The sequence below is a fragment of the Euwallacea fornicatus genome, chromosome 13 (genome assembly GCF_040115645.1).
Source record: "Euwallacea fornicatus isolate EFF26 chromosome 13, ASM4011564v1, whole genome shotgun sequence".
Taxonomy (NCBI): domain Eukaryota; kingdom Metazoa; phylum Arthropoda; class Insecta; order Coleoptera; family Curculionidae; genus Euwallacea; species Euwallacea fornicatus.
The window spans coordinates 4,183,873-4,206,271 of record NC_089553.1 but is presented as its reverse complement, the minus strand read 5'-3'; the positions used below and the strand labels follow the sequence as shown (position 1 = coordinate 4,206,271).

The 22,399-nt window shown below is 38.6% G+C and overlaps 1 protein-coding gene across 50 annotated transcripts in view; it reads right to left on the bottom strand.

The window, feature by feature from the left end:
• The window catches only part of Dscam1 (Down syndrome cell adhesion molecule 1), a 105,373-nt gene that overhangs the window by 24,062 nt on the left and 58,912 nt on the right, over positions 1 to 22,399 (bottom strand). For 6 of the 50 annotated variants that reach the window (XM_066289586.1, XM_066289589.1, XM_066289588.1 and 3 more), the window contains 2 exons: positions 22,041 to 22,202; positions 13,858 to 14,145 (listed from right to left, as the gene is read on the bottom strand). In XM_066289586.1, coding sequence (XP_066145683.1) covers positions 13,858 to 14,145; positions 22,041 to 22,202 — 450 coding nt within the window. Of the gene's footprint in view, positions 1 to 3,189; positions 3,478 to 3,597; positions 3,886 to 6,431; positions 6,720 to 7,521; positions 7,810 to 7,890; positions 8,179 to 10,080; positions 10,369 to 11,148; positions 11,440 to 11,530; positions 11,816 to 11,890; positions 12,179 to 12,311; positions 12,600 to 12,707; positions 12,996 to 13,857; positions 14,146 to 14,178; positions 14,467 to 17,694; positions 17,983 to 18,911; positions 19,200 to 19,596; positions 19,885 to 20,449; positions 20,738 to 22,040; positions 22,203 to 22,399 lie in introns of all 50 variants that reach the window. The other 44 variants (XM_066289581.1, XM_066289583.1, XM_066289556.1 and 41 more) reach the window with 17 other exon arrangements.

Sequence of the window (22,399 nt, the reverse complement as noted above, 5' to 3'; positions counted from 1 at the left end):
AAAGGTAAGACGAATGGTGGTCGTTATGAAAATAGACCAAAGCTTCTGACGAGTCGGTATACATTTCCCATTCGAATAACTCTGCAAACCACTGATTGGCAATTGCTACGGTGATACAGAATGGATCCTGTACAGCCATCAAGCTTAGGCGGCGATCTTGAAGTGGTATGGTCCTGCGAACTCCTCAGTAGGTGTGACATCAAAGTTTTTCTAGTCTTCATAAAAATACTAAACAAATCGTATGTTTTCTTAAGGGTTCAGAAATATTTGTACAAAATATTATCGCAATCGGTACATTTATACTGGGTGTTCGGGTTTCTGTGCCACTTAGTATATCAGTTGTTAATGGTGATAACTTATAAATTATTCGTGAGGTGTTTGAAGCACACTTATTGCTTTTTTGTTCGGCCCAATCGTTTTTATCGCGACCCTTTTTCATAGACGAGCAAATGGCGGGATATGCGATAGGGAGAAAACAGAAGTCTTCGATATCTTTATTGTATTTTGCCTCAGCAAGTTAGAACACATGATAGCTAATATGATGGTCAAGCTTTTACATAAATCCTAACAAATATGTTCCCTCACACCATCACATTCCGTTTTATATTACCCCCAATGGTCTTCATAACCCTGAGATCTGTAAATTTACCGTTGTTCGCATGAGAACCGCTTGGCATTTAACATTACAGCTCCAGGCAGTATTTCTATGGTCGAATGATAAAATATCTATGATCTTGATCAGATAAGTAGTAAAATTGATTTGCATCATTTAACAATTTTTTTTTTGTTAATTAATTGTTTCTGTAACAATTTGGAAATTAAAAATCGTTTGGCAACATTGTTCTTAGTTCTTGAAAGGGTATTAAATTGAGCACATTTTTTTCAAATTTAATCGACCCTGTAACTCTTCCCGTTTAAGAGATAGCAATGACAGCACAGGATTTGGAGTGCCTTTTATGGGGTGTTCATTAATTGGAGATTCAGTTTGAGGTTAGGTATTTTCAAAATACCAAGACTATACAGGGAGGCTGAAATAGAGTGGTTTTTCTGAATTTTTATGTTTATTTTTATAAGGCCACCCTCAATTTATTAATTTTATTTCTACGAGCGATTTCCCCGTATTATTAAAAAAAACAAAAATAATTTTAAAATTAGTCAACCTACAATGTACTTATCGACGTTTAGATACCATTAAGCAACTTAACTGAAATCCTAACATTTCGTCATTAGGAATCGATGGTCAGTTGTGTACAATTAACCCTGTAAACCCTTTTTTAAGACTATTTGTAATTAAAACTCTTTTATTTAGTTTTAACTACAGTTGGTGGAGTGTTAAGACGGTTAAAACCTGTTTTTTAAGCCAATGTTACAGAGTTGTCGTATGTTTATGATGAGGCTCGGCATCAATAACATTTCAGGCTTTTGCGAATAAATTCTAGTTCTTAGGTTTTGGGTCGCATCGATAATTCATAATAATATAGGGCGTCCCAAAAATATATCGACAAACTTCAAGGGCTGGTGGGAAACACACCAGAACAGGCTTTAAAAAAATATATATATCCCCGCAAATGAGCCGTTTCAGCAGCAAAAAGGCAATATAGTTTTGGTCATTATAATCACTTTTTGTCCGTATTAAGCTTTTTTTTATTAATAAATAAACGATGGCTTACTGTGATTGTTCAAAATGTCGACCGTTTGCCTCAATACAAAGATTGCACCGCCGGTTAATTGACTCGCGAATCCTATGGAATGTCCCGGGAATAACGTCTAGACGTGTGCAACTGGCCGTTACTGTTACCATTATATATTCTCATTATAAAGAGACATTTTTTAGACCGGAGATTCGATATAGGCCCAAAGGAAGAAATCAAAGGTGTTGAGATCGGGAGAACGCGCGGGCCAGGCCGCAAAACCTCCTCTTCCAATCCATCGGCGTATATTAGTAAATTCTTCAGACGTGCAATTAACTTATTTTTTGTGCGCAAATGTTTATTAACATTTTTTTATTGATGCCCCCGCCCAATAAAGTTTGTCGGTACATTTTTGGGACACCCTGTATATTCAGTATTGCGCTAATTTTAAACAAGTTTCTAGATTTTAACTGCCCTATGACCTGTGATAAACCACTCCTCATATACTTAATCCAGATTTATTACGAATAACTGTTATCAATTTGTCACACTCGCCGAGGAAAAGGAAATCACACTCGTGACGCAAAGTCAACCTACAAATTCGAAAAACCCTGAAGTGCTAGCTATATCTCCAAGTTATGATGAATTGGGGTGGTCTATGATTGGGGTCTGATAACAATAGCCTATGAAACACAATACCCTGAATTAGTACCCTCAGATATTTTCACAAGTTATCATCATCAACTGAAGCTATCACAACTGCAATAGCGTTTTTCGTAAAAGCAAAGAGTGGAAATCGTTTTGATTAAATAATCAAGAATTTTTTCATGGAGAAAGCACCAGGAATTGCGGTATGTCGAAATATTCAATGTGATGGAAAAGGCACTTTGCATAACTCGGTGATAAATGTTGATCAGGTGGCACTCCTGTTTTTTTTTTCTTTTTTTACTTTGAGCAGATGTGAGAACATGACTAACATCAAATGCAAAACTAAAAATATCTGAAGAAAACTGCTCGTTTTTAATAAAAAGAGCTGAAATTATCAATCAAAAGCTGGTGGAAAACCGCAGCTTCTGGCGCTCCCTAAAACTCGCCCCATTATTATGCAAAGAACATAAAAAATGAACCAAAATCCAACTTTAGTGAACTCGAATATTCAATTACTTAAGGTGAATCACCATCATTGATTTAAAAAAAAAATATATATATATATATATATATATGTTCAGTGAAGTTGGACCAAATCAAATAATTGTAAGAGTGATGGCAACGAAAGAAGCATGCAAGAGTTAACACAAAAACAATGAAAAAAGTGCTGGGAGGTTGGACAACGGGACACCCTATTCCCTCTCTCTCTCAGCTAAAGGACTGAAGGATCTAAGGAGTTGAAGGTTGAGGATTCAATGCTGAGAGCTCGGTAAGCTTTAGTAATCTGTTAACACTCAGTGCAAAAGTAGAACTTGTGCTGTTGAAGTATTAATCCTTGAAAATCGAGTAATTCGGTTAAAGAGTTAAAGACCAGAAAACCAAATAAGGGAGAGGTAGCAAAGACGATCACCGTAGACATCCAAAGAAGCAGTGTATTGGGCGGATCCGGCAAAATTCGATACTCGACAGGTGTAATTGCCGGCATTCTCTTCGCCAACAGCGTCGATAAGAAGTAGACTTGCTTTGGCCCCGACATTTATGGTGTTGACCCCACTGGTCAAATCTATGGGTTTTTTATTGAACGTCCAAGAAATTTTTAAGGGCACGTCGCCCTCGGACACCAGACAAGTTGCTTGGGCCGCGTGCCCAGTGTGGGTTGCCGACTCTCCAAAACTGAACGGGACGACATGAGGAAATACTACAAGAGAAACGGCCTTATGCACACGTGTTTGTCGCATTATTAGCTAGGAGATTTTGGGGATTGCGGTTAAGTACTCAAAAAAGCTACACTCAAATTAAGTTCATACAAATATCAAACCATTGACTCGTAGCTCTGCTGTGAACGAATCTTCTGCGGCACTATTATTAGCATAACATGTGTAATTGCCAGCAATCGAGTGAGTCACAGACTCCAAAGTCAGCAATGAGGTGCGTTTGCCCACTTGAGTGATGACTACCTCACTCAGCAAATTAACGGGGCTACCATTCAAATTCCACGTAATTTTCAAGGGGAGATCCCCCTCGGGTACCGAGCACGTCACTTGGGCAAATTGGCCCTCGTGGACTGGATTGTCTTCGAAGTAAAACGGCGTAACCCTCGGAGGAACTACCGTGGGGAAATATATAAAGAAATGTGTAATTTAGAGAAAATATAAATAAGAAAAATGAAAAAACATCTTAATGATGATGAAGATGAGACAATTATTGATGAAACTACATCTAACACCGTTAGCGTGTACCGTTAACTCTTAAATAAGCGGAATGTCTCGTGATTCCTGCCTTATTTTTAGCAGCGCAAACATACTCCCCACTATGATAGTCTTTAACATGGTCGATGGTTAATTGACTAACTCTTTTACTGCTACGTACAAGATTGGCTTCTTGGAGCGACTCTATCGGATGCCCGTTAAAAGTCCACTTAATACCGATGGGGAGGTCTCCTTTGGCGACCACGCAGATGACCGTCACCATATCACCGGAGTTTATGGGTTCCTCACCGAAATCGAAAGGGCTAATTTGAGGAGGAACTGAAAATCATTTGTTCTTGGTGAGTTTTAGGGGCAGGGGAAATGCGAACAAGCACAAAATAACTAAAGTTAATGACCATTGACTTGAAGTTCGGTGGTGTACGCTGAGGACCCAGCAGCGTTATTTGCTTCGCAAGTGTACTTCCCTGCTATAGAATGTGAGACAGATTCTATCGTCAAGATTGAGCTGCGCTTCCCTACTTTGGCAGCCACAATTTCTGCATATTTGTCTATGTAATTGCCATTCAGCCTCCATTTAATGTTCAGAGGCAAATCCCCTTCAGCTACTAGACAATTTACTTGGGCATAGGCCATTTCGTGCAAAGGATTATCTTCGAAGTAAAAAGGAGTTACTCGGGGAGGAACTGAAAAATTGGTAAAGGAAAAGAGGGTGTAAGCATGGTTGAAACAACTATAAAATCTGATGAAATTGAAATAACCATTAACGAGAAGCTCAGCTGTGTGAAACGAATGGCCAGCAGAGTTCTTCGCTGTGCAACTGAAATTGCCAGCTATAGCATAAGAAGCTGACTCCACTGAAAGAATAGAGCTTCGTTGTCCCATTTTCGCCACGTTTACTTCCGCGAAGGTATTCGTGCTCTGGCCATTAAGAGTCCAAGCGATAGTAAGAGGAAGGTCTCCTTCGGATACTAAACATGTGACTTGGACGTACTGGCCTTCATGTAATGGGTTGTCTTCGAAGAAGAACGGGGTAATCCTTGGTGGTACTGGGAAAATACTGTTCGTTTACTGGATTTATTACATTGAGGGAACGTTTCTTAAAGAATGGAAAAAATGCATTTGTCCAAACCAACAACCCAAAAAACACTCTTGGACCGTCTTGTCATATTGAGAGTGAGGCAGGAATATGTGTAATAAAGGGTTCGCCCTTTGGGAGCTGACACAATCCGTATATGGAAAATTACAAATTTAACGAATTTTTTTAAGCTTTTATTTCTGTTTTGTGGAAAAAACTTGACATTGTAAAAGTATTTTCGACCTAATATATCTTCCAATTAAACCGCAAATTGACCCTTAACTTTTTTTAAATAGAAATAGTTTTTTGTCGTAAATAAATAAGTTTCATAACACAATATAATGCCGATTCTCAACAGTTTTTTTATTTATTTTGATTTTTACGACTTTTTCGACACTTGAAGAACGTTACTAAAAATCATTGATCTACAAAATTATTTGACATAAATTGATGAAATAAGTCGTAAATTACTGGAAAATTAACAAATTTTTATAAACAATTAGAGAAACAACATTTTTGAAAAAGATTTTGAAAAAAATTATTGAAATTTAGGATTTTTAAATTTAAAAAAGTTTTTTTTAAAATAGCTTTCCATAGTTATTCTTAAACCATTAGATTGATGGAAAAAAATAGACAAATATGATTTTTCAAAATTGAAAGGAGGTGCTGTTTTCGTTGGATGACCCAATATAGTGAGCCACTCTGTACATTGGTAGCCATTTTTTGAACAACAACCGATTTTCTAACCTCTCTGTCGTATATAAAGCGTATTCTCCGAAAAACACCTTGCTAAGGCACGAACGTTTATAATTTGAGGAAGTACCGCAAGTACCGACGATTGAACGACAAGAAACACCTGGCGAAGACTGTTTGGAAACTGCCTTAGAAGAATTATTGATTCGAGACACAACTAGGGACAACTGTGAGAATAACTGGCACAAAAATAAACAATGGAATCAACTAATAATGTTAAACAACAAAAAAAAGTGGAGAAGCACAAAAATCGAACCATTAACTTTCAGCTCAGCACTGTGGAAGGCTTCTGCAGCCGTATTTTTAGCCCTACAGGTGTAAACCCCAGCATGGGCATGGGACACAGACTCTACAGATAAAGTTGATGCTCTTTTTCCTGCTGCTGAAACTGTGATTTCTGGAAAACCGTGGAGCTTTTTTCCATTCAGCTGCCATTCTATCTCAATCGGTAGATCTCCTTCTCGAACTGTGCACATCACTTGGAGAAAGTCACCAGCGTTCAGTGGTTTCTCCCCAAAATCAAAGGGAGCTATTTGAGGTGGAACTGGAATAGTAGGACTAGGATAGAACGAGTTACATAACGAAGCATGCTTAATCATCTATGTATGTAATAACCATTAACGTCAAGGCTGCTGGAATATCTTTCAAGTCCTGCTACGTTTGAAGCTATGCAGGTGTATTTGCCTGCATGTTGATGAGAGACGGATTCGATGGAGAGAGCAGAACCTCTCTTGCCGATTAACGAGACGCTAATTTCAGGATGTGTATTAACAGGTTCGTCGTTTAGAAGCCAGGAAATATTTATTGGCAAATCTCCTCCCTTTACACTACAGGTGACCTGTAGGAATTCTCCCGCATTAAGAGGCGCATCGCTGATGTCGAATGGAGCAATTTGTGGGGGAACTGGGAGAGAAAAAGAGGACACTTTGTTGTGGGTGCATTTACAGAATAAAATTATCTATAAAGTAACGCAAATGAAATAACCATTAACAGCAAGATCCGCTGAATAACTGGATTGTCCGGCTAGATTCTTAGCCAAGCACGTGTATTTGCCCGCATGCGCATGCGCAACTCCTTCAAGGGACAAGATTGAGCCGCGCTTCCCTGCGGGCATAACTGAAATTTCCGGGTATATTTCCAGTTTCTTATCATTCAGCAACCAATCGATCGAAATTGGTAGATCACCCTCTTTTACCGTACAAACCACCTGAATGAACGCTCCTGCGTTTAGGGGCGCCTCTGAGATTTCGAAGGGGTTTATCTGAGGAGGAACTGAGAAATTGGAGGGATTAAAACAAACACAACCTACATAAAAACAACATTATTAAATAGAGGTATAATAACCATTAACATCTAAGTCGGAGGAATAAGAAGCTTCTCCAGCCGTATTTTTTGCAACGCACGTATATTTCCCAGCGTGTTCGTGAGATATAGATTCTATGGAGAGAATGGAGCCCCGCTTGCCTGCTGGCATTGCTGCCAGCTCAGGATACATTTCCAGCTTCTTACCATTCAATAACCAATCGAACTTCAAGGGTAAGTCGCCCTCTCGGGCGGTACAAGTGACTTGCAAGTAATCCCCAGCATTAAGAGGGAGGTCTGATATGATGAAAGGGCTTATCTGAGGAGGGACTGCAACAACAGGATGATTTGAAGGATTTGTGGTGAAATCAATAATATAAACGATAAAAAAAAGGAGAAAAACCATTGACAAGCAGTTCTGCAGTATATGTGGCCTGTCCAGCAGAATTCTCGGCCTTGCAAGTGTAGTTTCCGGCATTATCGTGAGTCACAGATTCAATGGACAGAAACGAGGTCCTTTTGCCCACGGCAGCAATTGTGGTGTCTGAATACTGATCTAGAGGTTGGTAATTAAATAACCAGGATATGACCAAAGGGAGGTCTCCTTCGGAGACCGTGCATGATGCCTGGATGAACTGGTTCGCATGCACAGAAGTCTCACCGAAATCAAAGGGCATTATCTGTGGAGGAACTGAAAAGGGACACTTGTGAGGAATCATTAATTGATCTACATATTAAATAAATGGTGCTGAAGATCTGCATTAACTAATACCCTTAACGGTAAGTTTCGCGGTAAAGCTGGAAGTTCCTGCGTTGTTCTTGGTAACGCAGGTGTAGTTGCCAGCATGGTCCCTACAAATACTGTCTACAGTTAAAGCTGATATTTTCTTCCCCATGGAGACTACTGAAATATCTTTAAAATCGACCAAAGGCTTTCCATTCAGAAGCCAGGCAAACTCCACTGGCATATCTCCAGTTGAGATTATGCATTGCACCGATATGGTCTCACCCTCAAATGATGGCTCTTCACCGAACGAGAAAGGGTGGATCTTGGGGATGGCTATTTGAAACAAACTTATGGGTGAAGTCGGCAGTACTTAACACACTAACAAAAAAAAAAACTTAAAGCTATTACCCTTTACGACCAATTCGGCGGAATAACTGGAAAATCCAGCTCTATTAGATGCTGTGCAGGTATAGTTTCCAGCATTTTCTTTATGAATGCTGTCTATGCTTAAAACAGAAATTTTGCTGCCCACCTGGGCAGTATTAATTTCTGGATATTTAGCTATAGATTCTCCATTCAGTGTCCAGGAAAAAGATAGAGGCATGTCTCCACTAGAGATGTGACATTGCAAGGACACTGATTCACCCTCGAAAGATGGGTCGTCTCCAAAGGAGAAAGGGTGAATTTTTGGTATCGCTACAACAAGAAAGTTGTAGTCTTTAACAGATGATTTTCTTAGATTCCACGATAAATCTAGAGTTTTTAATATTTATTCCGAGGAGCGCTTTCAGCTGCGGGTCTTTTCAATGACAGTGTGATTTCTCTAATCATTATAGAGAATTTTAAATTATGAACTTGGTGATTCTTTCAGCTCTTCAAGATTGTGATGCTTGATGAAGCATTTCTCGACGTTATGCCTGAGGACATGTTAGCAGAATAGGGGGTTTCTTTTTGAATTTTTTCATAATAGAATGGACATTCGGTGTTGATTATATCTGAGTTAGAATGTGAAGAAGACTCAATTAGAAACTCATTGCTGCAGTCATTCACGATTTTAATCACGGAGAGACTTCCATGATTACCATGAAGATTTTTATACAGGGTAATTCAAATTTCCTGCTCACCATTAGGATGTCGAAAATTCTGAAAGATACGAGGTCGCTTTAATTGGGGCAAAGTTCGCATTTTCGAACCTTGCTAAATACCGTTTTAAATTTTGGGAAATTGCCATTACTTTCCAAGATAACTGTAAAAGAACAAAATTTCCGCGAATTTATTTCTTTAAAGTTACATGAAGAGATTTAAAAAAATAAAATTCACTTCTTCATGGACACTTTTGCTCCTTTATAATATGACGTCATTAGATTTCAACTGCACTTTTTCGGAATTCGGGAACCACATTCAACTTAATTTTTTTGAATACAGACTTGAATTTTTTATTGAAATTTTGAAAGGTCTTTGGTTTTCTGAATGAAATAATGCATCGCAGTTGCACTAAAAACGAAAGTAATACTGCAAAAAACATTTTTAATAAACAAAATAATGAACATTATTCAAACATAAGTGTTACCATGGAAACAACAAACAACAAACTGAAAGACGCAAGCCGTATTATTCACAGTTTTTTCGGTTGGACGAAATTTAGTGAAACATGACGCATTCAGTTTTTCCTTTGGATCGTGACACTTATGTCCGAGTCATGTTTCGTTATTTCATTTATTAAAAATATATTTTGCTCTATCACCTTTGTTTGAACTACAAATGTGAGACATTATTTAATTCAGAAAATCGAAGGCTTTCCAAAAATGCAAAAAAAATCAGGTCTAAATATAAAAAAATGAAGTTGATGATGATTCCCAAATGTCGAAACGTTGCATTTAAAATTAGTGATACCATCTTATCATAAGTGCCCATGAGAAAGTAAAACTCATTCAAATGCATCTCTTTAAATACTTAAAAAAAAACTATTTGTGGAAATTTCGGTTTTTTTTTATTATCTTCGGAAGTAATCAAAATCTTCCAAATTTTCAAACATTTACGAAGCTTCAAAATGCGCAACTTTGTTCCAATTTATGCCAGCTCGCTTCTTTTAAAATTTTCGAAATCCAATGGTGGGCAGCGCATTAGAGTGACCAGCAAAATTTAAATATCCTGACCAACCACTAACAACAACATTCAGAAAACAAGTCATAATGTGCTAACAATGCAAGCAAAAATACAAAATGTACAAATAACCATTAACTTGAAGTTCGGCATTAAAAGTCGATTCTCCCGCCTCGTTGGCTACCGCGCAGGTGTAATTTCCAGCATGTTCATAGGAAACTGACTCAATAAGCAAACTGGACATTCGTTTTCCTAGAACCGTCGAAGAAACTTCTGGAAAATCTTCTAACGCTCCGCCATTGAACTTCCAGGTGAAGCGCAGAGGCAAATCGCCCTCAGAAGCAAAGCACGAGACCTGGACTGATTGTCCGGAGTGTACAGGGTTGTCTTCGAAGTAAAAAGGTGTAATTCTCGGTAAAACTAGGAATAATGTATAATTTTAGAGGTGAAAATAATATTAAATTACTTGGAACTAAAAGTAAGTTTAATACCGTTGACAACGAACTGGAAGAAAGGTCTCTTCCGGGCCACCAGCTTTTCCATTAAGCAACGAGAAAGTTGCAGCCCAATCCCCAAAAGGAAATCTCACATTGGACAGAAATGGGTAGATGATGGTTCTGAACCGAATGAGAAAGTGATTTTTCGGAACGGAATGAGACGATTATTGTCGAGCTTAATGAGAATGGATGAGATGGATTTTCGGAAGGACTGGAAGTTAGTAATGTGGTGTGTTTAGAAAATATTAAACCTGTACATGCAAATTTGACAAAAAAAAAATGGTACCCTTGACAGTCAGCTCGGTAGTGAAGCTAGACATTCCCGCAGGGTTCATAGCAATGCAAGTATAGTTGCCAACATGGTCTCTGCTGATACTATCAACGCTAACCACGGACATTTTCTTTCCAAAGGAACCTACAGTTATGTCTTTGAATGTTGAAACGGGTTTTCCATTTAGCATCCAAGTGAAGGATACGGGCATGTCGCCACTGGCCATGAGGCATTGGGCGGAAACAGATTCTCCTTCAAAAGACGGCTCATCTCCAAAGGAAAACGGGTGGATTTTGGGGAGAGCTAGCCAAAAACAGGAAAAGCGGACATAAAACTACTTTCCCAAATAATCGAAAACAACACAACAACTTCACTACTTCGCACTGAGTGTCACATGGGAAGCACTAACAACTAATTTATAGCAGCTGGTACCATTCACATATAACTCTGCAGAGTAGGTAGCTTTCCCAGCTACATTTTCGGCTACGCACTCATACACTCCAATATGCGCAGCACTGACACTGTCTATGCTCAGGGTGCTGAGTTTCTTGCTCACTCTAGAAGTGACAACTCCGCCTTCATCCGAACTTATTCTCTTGCCATTGTGGTACCAAGTAACGTTTATTGGCAAATCACCTTTTGCTATTGAACAAGATAGCGATGCTGAATCTCCAGAATTTGCAGATTCTTCTCCGAAATCGAAGTGAAGAATTTGAGGGATTACTAAAATTATATTAAACTTCAAGGAGAGTGCGGAGAGTTGGGTTTTTGGTGAGGGAATTAAGTAAATAAAATCGGAATGAAATTTGGGTACCATTAACATACAACTCAGTGTTGTAGCTATCCGACCCGGCCAAGTTTGAGGCTTTGCAAGTGTAATTGCCCGCATGATCCTCATTTACGTCGTCTATAGATAAAGAACTGATTTTTTTTCGTGACTGCACGAACACCCCATACTTTTCGTCCACCAATTTACCATTGTGATACCATGTCACGTTAACTGGCAAATCTCCTTTGTGTACTGTGCAAGTAACTGATGTTACGTCGCCAGCACTCACTTTGGTCTCGGAAAATTCAAAGGGGGAAATTTGGGGAGGTACTGTAAACAATTTCAAAAAATGAAAAAATATCCTTAAAATTTTGATTGCATGCAACAAGACTTAGAAATAGGTACCATTAACCCGCAGAGTGGTAGTAAATTCAGTTTTGCCTGCCTGGTTCTCTGCCAGACAGGTATAGGTTCCCGCATGGTCTTCGCTTACAGAATCAACGGTGATGGAACTTGACTTTTTACCCACTTTGGTAACTTGCATTCCTGCTATGTAACCAATGCTGATATTGTTGTGCAGCCAAGAGATATTGATAGGCAGATCTCCCTTGTGCACTGAACATTGGGCTGACACGTAGTCTCCAGAGTTTATAGGCTCCTCACCAAAGGCAAAAGGGGAAATTTGAGGGGGGGCTGTTCGAAATTCAGATCTCAAGAATGCAACGAATCACCTATACTTCCTAGCTCAGCTAACTCCAACAGCACAAGTTTTTTGGTTATAAATTAAGGATAAAAATGCAAATATAAGGTTAGTAAGGTCGGGTACCATTAACATTGAGCCAAGAAGAATACGAGGCCATTCCTGCCCTATTCTCAGCTATGCAAGTGTAGGTCCCAGCGTGTTTATGGTCAACAGCGTCAATGGTAATCGTACTAACTTTAAGCCCTACTTTAGAAAGCAAAATCCCTTCAACATAACCCATGCTTAAATTGTTGTGTAACCATGAGATGTTTATGGGAAGATCGCCCTTGTGTACCGAGCATTGGGTCGATACAAAGTCTCCTTGGTTGATCGATTCAGACCCAAAATCAAATGGGACTATTTGCGGAGGCACTAAAATACAACATTAACAAAGTTCTTTCGTCACTGAGTATCCCTGAGGGTTCGTAGAAATAAGGGGAAAATGCTACTGGGTGTATCGAATAAAACACTGTGAGGTACCATTCACATTGAGTACTGCGGAATGTCGGTCAAATCCAGCTCTGTTGAGAGCGATACAAGAATATTCCCCTGCATGGTCTGCGCTAACGGAATCAATAGTCAAAGAGCTCCCCTTTTTCCCTGTAGGGATCAGGGTAATCCCGAATTCCTGATGAATGGTGCTGTTATTGTGAAGCCAAGAAATGTTCAGTGGTAAATCTCCTTTGTACACCAGACAATTCAAGGAAGCCGGATCTCCAGAATTCACGGATTCTTCTCCAAAACCGAAGGGTAATATTTGAGGAGCAACTGCAAAATTTACATGGATGTGGATTGCACGGATGAACATGAATTAGAACTTTTGCTACTGAGTGTTAATGAGGGATAACCCTGGATGTGGACTCGTTTTTAATCACACTCTACAATGTACCGTTAATATTTAAAATTGCGGAGTGGCTGTCGCGTCCAGCAACGTTTTGTGCCAGGCACGTATAGACGCCTGCGTGTTCTTCTCCGGCTGAATCGATGGTTAAAGAACTCACTTTCCTGCCATTTTTCACCACCGAGACCCCAAAATCAGCTCTCAGGGTCTTGTTATTGTGAAACCAACTAATAGTGACGGGAAGGTCTCCTTTGTGAACTGAGCAAGTCACCGAGGCCAAGTCTCCTGAGTTAACCGACTCTTCACCAAAGTCGAAGGGCAGGATTTGAGGGGGGACTATAAGTTAATGAAAATATGGGAGAATCTTAGGAAGCAAAAGTGAAAACTAAATACAAAGACTATGCACTGTTACCGTTCACATTTAAATTGGCTGAATAACTGGTTTTCCCAGCCCTATTCTCTGCCACGCAGGTGTAAGTGCCGGTATGACTATAATTCACAGAATCCATGGATATCATGCTGATTTTTTTGCTGGGATTGCTCACAGTCACGCCCTCTTTATACCCAATGCTGATATTATTATGAAGCCATGCAATGTTTATTGGAAGGTCTCCTTTGTGGACTGAGCAAGTGGCCGAAGCCAAGTCTCCCGAATTAACCGACTCTTCACCGAAGTCGAAGGGCAATATTTGAGGAGGAACTATAAATCAATTTAGGGTTGAAAAGGTTGAAAGGTTCAGAGTGTAATTGGGGACAAAATGCACTAAACCCTGATTAAGACGAAGTTACCATTAACATTGAGCATTGCAGAGTAACTGGCCTTTCCAGCTTTATTTTCTGCTACACATTCGTACATGCCCGAGTGACCCTCATTGACCGAATCAATGGTCACTGTACTAACTTTCTTTCCAGCTTTACTAATTAACACGTCCTCCTTATAGCCTATACTAATATTGTTGTGAAGCCAGGAAATGTTAATTGGGAGGTCTCCTTTGTGCACTGAGCATGTAACTGAGGCTGAGTCACCAGAATTTATCGTATCCTCACCGAAGTCAAAGGGTGTAATTTGAGGAGGTACTAAAAACCTTGGGACATTAATACAAACTCAACCTTTTACGTTTAAGTTAGCAGAATAACTGGACTTTCCAGCTATATTTTCGACAACGCACTGGTAGCTTCCTGAATGGACTTCATCTGCCGAATCGATGGTCAAAGTACTGACTTTTTTGTTTGTTTGTCCAACAGTTACGCCATTTACCAAATCTACTGGTTTTCCATTAAAAAGCCAGTAGATCTTGATAGGAAAATCGCCTTTTGTTACTGAGCAGGTAGCGCTGACTAATTCTCCCGAAAAGACACTTTCGTCTCCAAAGTCGAAAGGGTGAATTTGAGGTGGGACTGAAAGCACAAGGTCCCTTATATCTTTAAAAAATCGAGAAGGGAATAAATTGAATCAACCTATAAGCTCTTGCAATATCGGGGGAGAATGTTGGCATCGTGAGAGAGACTTGGGGTTGGGGAATTTTAAAATAAAAGTAAAACCATCTATCATAAAAAATATAGCAAAATCTCCAAAGGAAGAAAGATAGTACTTTGTGAGAGGTACATTTGGAATTCAATGTTGGAAAATACACGTTTTGAAACCTAATTTAACTCGTAAAGAAGCAAAAAAGTGTCCCAAATTGGTGTAATAAAGCTTTAATCACGTATTCCATGTCCAAATGGAAATAACACAATTTTGCATAGTATTTTTTTGTAACTTTTTATTTGGTGATACATTCAGTTATGGAATAAGATGAATTTTCAAATATATTCTTAAGGACCTGCACGATGGAACTTTTACCAATCGTTGGCAAAATCTACAGGGGCACTTTTTCGGACGCCAAACCACCCTTAACACATACCAAACTTTTTTCCATTGCACCACGGACTGGAAATTTCGGGAAATTTGAATGCTTGAAAAAATGACAAAAAAATTTTCCGAATTTCTCGTAAGCCACCATAGGACGAGATACGAGCTTACGTGAATCGATAAAAAAATTCACGTTTCAATGTTTTCCTCAAATATCTCGAAAACGGTCACAGAAATGAAAACAATTATAAAAAAGCCCGAGAATGGCACGTTTTAACGAAATAACGCAACTTGCAATGATGTAATATATCGGTGAATTATGAATCAAAGTTACTTTCGAAATACGATTAAAAAAAATATCAGGCCCGTATTTAAAAAATTGAAGATACGATCTGTCTCTCAAAAACTAAATGGCAAAAAGAACATCTGGTAATATTGGGGTGCGGTATAAATGGATGTTTTTCTAAAAAAATGTCTAATGATTTTTTCGTAGAGTCTCGCACAGTGAACTTATTTTGGAAAAGCCTTTATGAAACATGTTGATGTTTCCTCAACGTTTGATAAACCAAATAGAATTTGGCACATCCGTTTTATAATCTTATAATGAAATTTTGCAAATTTTGTCATATTTAACCAATCTTCTAACTCCAACAATTTAGAAGGCAGCGCTAGTGACTCGTGACAATTGCGCTTTCCGGCATAGTAAACTATACAGGGCGTCCGGAAATCACGTTGCAATATTTCGAAAGGTGATTCTAGAGACTTAAGTTATAAAAAAAATTCTAATCAACATATCCCAAAAGTCGCTTCTTAAAGGGGTTAGAACCCCTTAGAGGGAACTCTAAAGATTGCTTTCCGCAATATTTTCGAAAGGGTTTGCGTTAAAACTTTTAAGTTAGGTATAATTTAATAAAATAGAATGGGAAAACTTTGTTATGTCAATAATTGGAGATTTTAGACAGAGGTGTCACATACAGGGGGTCTCCTACGTAAATATTGGCTAAGCTTTTTTACTGATGACATTTCTTAATTTTCGAAACCAAATTAGAAATTCTCAAATATGTCCAAGTCAAAAGGGACGTTTTATTTCGATTTGTTAGGACAGACCGTTTTCCAGAAAAATATATTTTTATAAACCGACGCACGATTAAATGGACATTGAAGTGCATCATAATAAACATAATAGATATTCGTTGTAATCGAAATATTATTTTATTAGCCAGCAATAACAAGAGTAATATTATTATGGATTTATCACTTATTCACAACAAATGTTGACAATGGCCTCCATTTATCTTGATGAATAGTTTAATTCTTTTCTTTGTATCTTCGATTTCGATATCCATGTAACCGTGCATCGTTTTATAAAGCTTCATTTTTCTGGAAAACAATCTATCCCAACAAGATGAACTAACAGCCCCCCCAAAAAAAAAATTCCGTCCTAACTTATTACAGTACACCGTGTATTTCATAATTTTAGGGCAAACCGTTTCGAAAATATTGCGAGAAAACCATCTTCACAGTTCCCCTCTCAAGGAGTCCTGCCCCTTTAAGAACCAAATCCCAAAATATTTAACGGTACTTCCTGAAACCCTGTACAGTATTTTATTTGCTCCAACATAGAATACGCGGTGAAAGCTTTAACCACTACGATCTGGGACACCCTATACAGTGCGGCTCTAAGTTGTCTCCCCCCTCCTTCTCCTCTTTTTTAACATTTTTTTTCAATTCAAAAGCAGCAATCTTTGATGAAAAATATTATCTTTTGACGTTTGTTCATTTTTTGAAATGTTGCTTACGTCATATAGAGTGCAAATCTATCCACTCGTTTTTTAGAGAAATAGCTACAAATTAGATAAAAAATGCAATACAAATTCGGTTAAAATAGTATGTAAACAATTAAAAAACTTTCTTTGTTGATAAGAAATTTGTTTGTTCTAGATTTTGTGCTCACAAACAATCTTTGGTTAATTTTATTTATCTTTCAATTTTTTTAACCAAAGACTAAGAGCATAGAACCGAAAAGAAACGAAATTTCTAATCATCAAAGAAGTATTTTCATTGTTTACGTAAAATTTAACTAAATTTTTATTGAATTTTTTAGCAAACTGATGTTTGTCTAAAAAACTTCTCGATAGATTTCGTATCGCAATATACCATCAAATATAGTTTTGAAAGACCTCCAATCAGCGGTACCACGTGACCCATGTTTCGATTTAAAAAAATCGGTAATTTAGAGCCGCCCGGTATATTGAAAGCGATCGCGCTTAATGGTGATTTCTAAAGTTTCAATTTTCCCAACGATGCAAACCAAACTTATTCTTCTTGGTAGCTACGAATACTTAGCTGTCACGTTACTCTACAGAAAGCAGTTAATTAAGCAAAGTAGTGAACCTTTAACGCGTAATATAGCACTATAAGTAGCCCTTCCAGCTACATTTTCCACCACGCATTGATATTCTCCGGCATGAAAATCCTCAACAGAATCAATAGTCATAGTGCTGACTTTCTTATTTGTTTGTCCTAACAGGACACCACGTAGCAAAGCTACAGATTTATTGTTGAACAGCCATGAGATTGTAGCTGGAAAATCTCCTTTCGCCACTGCACAATTGGTGCTAACTAACTCTCCAGAATAGACACTCTCGCCTCCGAAGTCAAAAGGATGGATTTGGGGTGGAACTATAAAGAGTTAGACGTGTTCAAAGATGCATTAATGAAGTAAGATTAGTGAGTTAGAAATGATTAGTTTGGTGATCATGCTAACGTAGTACCATTAACATTTAAATAAGCCGAATGTTTAATAGATCCAGCCTCATTTTTCGCTAGACAAGTGTATTCTCCAGTGTGAATTGCTGAGGAGGATTCGATGGTAAGTTGGCTAACCCTCCTGTTGGTCTGGGCAATGATTACTCCATATTGATCAGTAATGGGTTGACCGTTTAGGTACCAATATATTTCAATTGGAAAATCTCCTTTTGAGACTGTACAGGTGGCGGTCACCAATTCAGAAGCGTATATTTCATCGGTACCAAAATCGAAAGGGTGAATTTGGGGTGGAACTAAAATTAGGATAAAGGAACAACAATTAAATATTGAGTACCCTGCGTGCACATGACTGTGGGTCAGGACTGATCATTTGAAGTTTTCGTTTGGTGTTTGGTTTTTCGCATTTTTCGTCTAAGTGATGTGAGTTAAGGCTAAATGCTGAAAATCGGGCCTTAGACTGAATGCTGACTGACTTTATGTTTAAGAGTTCTTGGAAATGATTATAAAAATAATCTAAAATTTGTAATATTGAAGTCACAACTTTCATAATAAATATCTTAAAAAAAAAAACATAAAAATGTTGTCAAAGTTGTATAAGGATCAATGGTTTCCAGTTTGAACAGAATTAATTATGACGTAAATGACTTGATCGATTAAGTATTACGTTACTCGTAGTAATTATTTATTAATGTTTCCTTTTTTTTGTAAGCGTTATTACTCTCGTTGAGTAATATATTGTTTATTAATTTAATGCCCTATAGAAGTATTCAAAAGAACAGATGTTACAAGTATGTTATAAAACACTAAAATTTATAATTATTTATTTAAAAAAAATTAAGTGCGGTTCTGGATTTTACGGAAAATTCTACGGTGGAATCCATTTTCTGCGTTTCGACAAGCCAGAAGGTAAGGAAAATACGAGGGGGGTCCTAAAATGGCATTTTTTCAAGAAGATTACTGTGTAGTTCAAAAACTGAGCTAGTTCGTGAGAAGTTTGTCAGCAGCATCACCAGTTTCACAGGAAACAGCACAATGTTGATTAGACCGTTTTTTACTATCTACAGTAGGTTCCACGATACCTACGAAAACCGTAAAAAAATGGCCCACCCTGTACATAATTCCAAAACTTCAAACGATCGCCCTGTACAGGCGTCCTAGACGCCCATCAAAAATCGAACTTAAATCTATTCAAAGAACTATTTCATGACTCAAATCGGTCTACCGTTAACGTTCAAAAACGTGGAATATCGGTCTTCTCCTGCGGCGTTTTCAGCTAAACACAGGAAAGAGCCTGCATGAACTGCATCTACGGACTCAATGCTCAGCGAGCTGATTCTGTTGTTGGTTTTGGTGATTGATATTCCATGTAATTTATCTACGGACTTTCCGTTGAAGAACCAGCTAATCTTTAGTGGAAAGTCCCCTTTAGTGACTGCGCATTGGGTGCTCGCCATTTCACCAGAATTCACTACTTCATCCGTGAAAGCGAAATGGGCGATTTGGGGTGGGACTAAAATATGGGGGCTGGGTGATAAAACAGGTTGTCGGGGATAAAACAAACACAAAACGATATACAAAGTACCATTGACATTGAGCTTTGTTGAATAACTGGATTTTCCAGCTTCATTTTGAGCTACACAAGTGAATTCCCCCGAGTGAATTTCATCCGCAAATTCTATTGTAAGGGAGCTAATTCTTTGATTTGTTTTCCCTATTGAGACCCCGTGGACATTCCCAATAGGGCGCCCATTGAAGAACCACGTGACATTCAAGGGCAAATCTCCTTTTATAACTGTACACTGAGTGCTCGCTATGTCTCCGGAATTGACGACTTCTTCTCCAAAGGTAAAGTGGGTGATTTGTGGAGGAACTAAAGGAAAATTTCGGAAAAAAAAACATGTGGGTACCATTCACGTTTAAATTCACAGAATATTTGTCCACTCCTGCACTATTTTCTGCTACACATGAGTATTGGCCGGCATGAATTGCATCTACAGAATCAATGCTTATCATGCTGATGCGCTGATTCATTACGGCCACTGACGCTCCTGGCAACGTTTCCACTGTGTTTCCATTGAAGAACCACGTGATTTTAAGAGGAGAATCGCCCTTGAACACAGCGCATTGAGTGCTGGCCATCTCGCCGGAGTTGACCACCTCATCGGCGAATGAGAAATGGGCTATTTGTGGAGGAACTGAAAATACTCTGCTTCTACAGTGGCACCAAAGACATTGAGGGATTGAACAATGCAAACTCGACACACCAGCAAGTAATTCATCATTAACGTTCAAAGCTGTGGAATCACTAGATCAACTATTCACCGATACGAATGAACTTCGCAGAACCAGAATCGATGTTACTGGTTCGCTTATTCAAGCTTTCTATACTAATTTTGTTTCGATTTTAATGGGCTTCTCGTTGAAACCCCAAAGGATTTTAATGGACAAACCGCCATTAGATGCGACGGACCGAACGCTTTCCAGAAATCTTTCCAGTATTTACCACCTGGTCAGAAAAGGTGAAATGTAACATTTGAAAAAAAAAACAAAAAACTTCTTGAGAGTGTTACTTGCACTGAGCGTTAACAAAAGTAGATAGTAATGTGCTTTTCACGTCCTGTTTGGGGGTAGTTGTAAGTGCTACGAAACTATGGACTACAACTCCTAATAGTACCTAGTGAGATCAGGTCCTGAGTCCTAGGTGAAAGATAGGTTTTAAACGAAAACAACACCAAACTTAAACTGAGGACATAAATCTACCGTTCACGTCCAAGTGGGCGGTAAAGCTTGATTTTCCAGCCGAATTGGTGGTTATACACGTATAATCTCCCTTATGGTGAGGTTCTACACTGACAATATTAAGGAGACTGGCTTGACTTCCAAATGGCGACGTGGCGATCCCCTTGGAATGATGAGAAACGTGTCTGTGGTCATGGTACCACTTGATTTTCAGGGGTTTATCCCCTTTGGGGACGTAACAGGTTAAAACGGCGCTATCGCCGGCGTTCAGAGGCCCATCGAATTGAAAGGGACTTATTACAGGTGCCACTGTAAAAACATCCATCTCTGACTAAGAGTCAGACAGTATTCGGAGTATTAATTTGAGTAAATTTAGTGTGTTCCGGGTTCTGATCTTCCATGTTATATTAGTCTCTCCCAGATGCCAGCCAAATTAATGGGAGATTATAGGTGATTCGTCGCTGGTCAACGTGTGACCATGGTTCTTTCAAGAAGGGGTTCGCATGTCTACTAGACAGTTTAGCAACGAAAATCTACCGTATACGGTTTTTCATCGCTAATTCAGTGTCAGTTCCATAATCGGCGACACTCAACTTAATAAAACCTAAAGTTGGAAGGAAAATATGGGTGCTGTCGAGGCTGGTATTAATTATGAACGCTTTCCGATCAAGTGTTTTACCATTACACGGGGTTTCCCATAATTAGGTGCCAACCCTCGAACAGCGTAGTTTACTTGCAAAGTAATATCAAATTGGTAAATAAACGTGTCCTGAAAAACCCCTTAATGGAGACACGACCCCTCGAAGGAGGCCCCAGTGAAATTGTTTTTGCTAAATAACTCTGTCTAAACTGTTTAACATAAATATTTTATATTACTGAAAATAATGTAAAATTGATGCAGAACATTAAATTCAGTTTTCAACATATATTTTACTAAACACCGTTTTTCTGAAAAATGATGACAGTTGGGGATATTGTTCAAGGGAACCTCTTTTAAGCCAAAAAAAACACTACATTTACATATTTTCAGCAAAAAATGTAAAATTTACATCCACTAAAAAAATATGGCTGTTTTTGTAGGCCAAACCCTCTCGATGGCCGGTCTTTGATGCAGATTAAACCACTTCGACAAGATATTTGTTGTAAAAATTGTGAGAATATCAAAATTTCATACATTTATGTCAAATAGTAAAAAATAAGCTCATTGAGGCCCCCCTCAAAGGACCATACCTCCGTCAGAGAGCGCTTCTGAACATATGTTTATTTACCAATTTGATACTATTTTTGCATGCCTATCGCGCCGTTCAAGGGTTGCCACCTAATTATCAGACACACTGTATATTTCAAGCATGAAAGTGGCAACTGCGACTTACCGCCGGGCAGTCTAAATCTGCAGGTGCGCGCGCCGCAAATATCATTTTAACAATCAATTCCTCAACGAGTACGAAAAATGAATACCCTCTGTGGGCATATGGCTGTAATTCGTTTATTAAGCACGTAAATCGCTAACTAAAATATCTTGAAGATAATTAAATTCTCGATTTTGAAGTACCATTTTTGAGAGAAGCTCGACAGCACCCTGGAAACGGAACTGAAATAAACATTTACTCACCCATGACTTGAACTTCTAGGGACCCTCTAGCGCTATATCCTTGAGAATTTTTGGCTACGCAAACGTAAGTTGCCTGGTCAGATGCCCGTTCCACATTCTCGATGATCAAAGTTCCATTGGGGAACACCTTCTGTTTTCTATTGATGGGTAGCAATCGACCATCTGAAAGGGGAAGTGATTTACAGCACTTGCCAAGACAGGGTAATGTGTCTTAGATAAACCAAATAATTCCGCAATTAGATACATAAGCCATTCCTTTCCCGGACATGAAATTATCGTTTAGGACACTCCTTCTAATAAGCAAAAATATCAGAGTTACAAGTCATAATAGAAGAACTCTGAGAAATTAAAAAATTTTT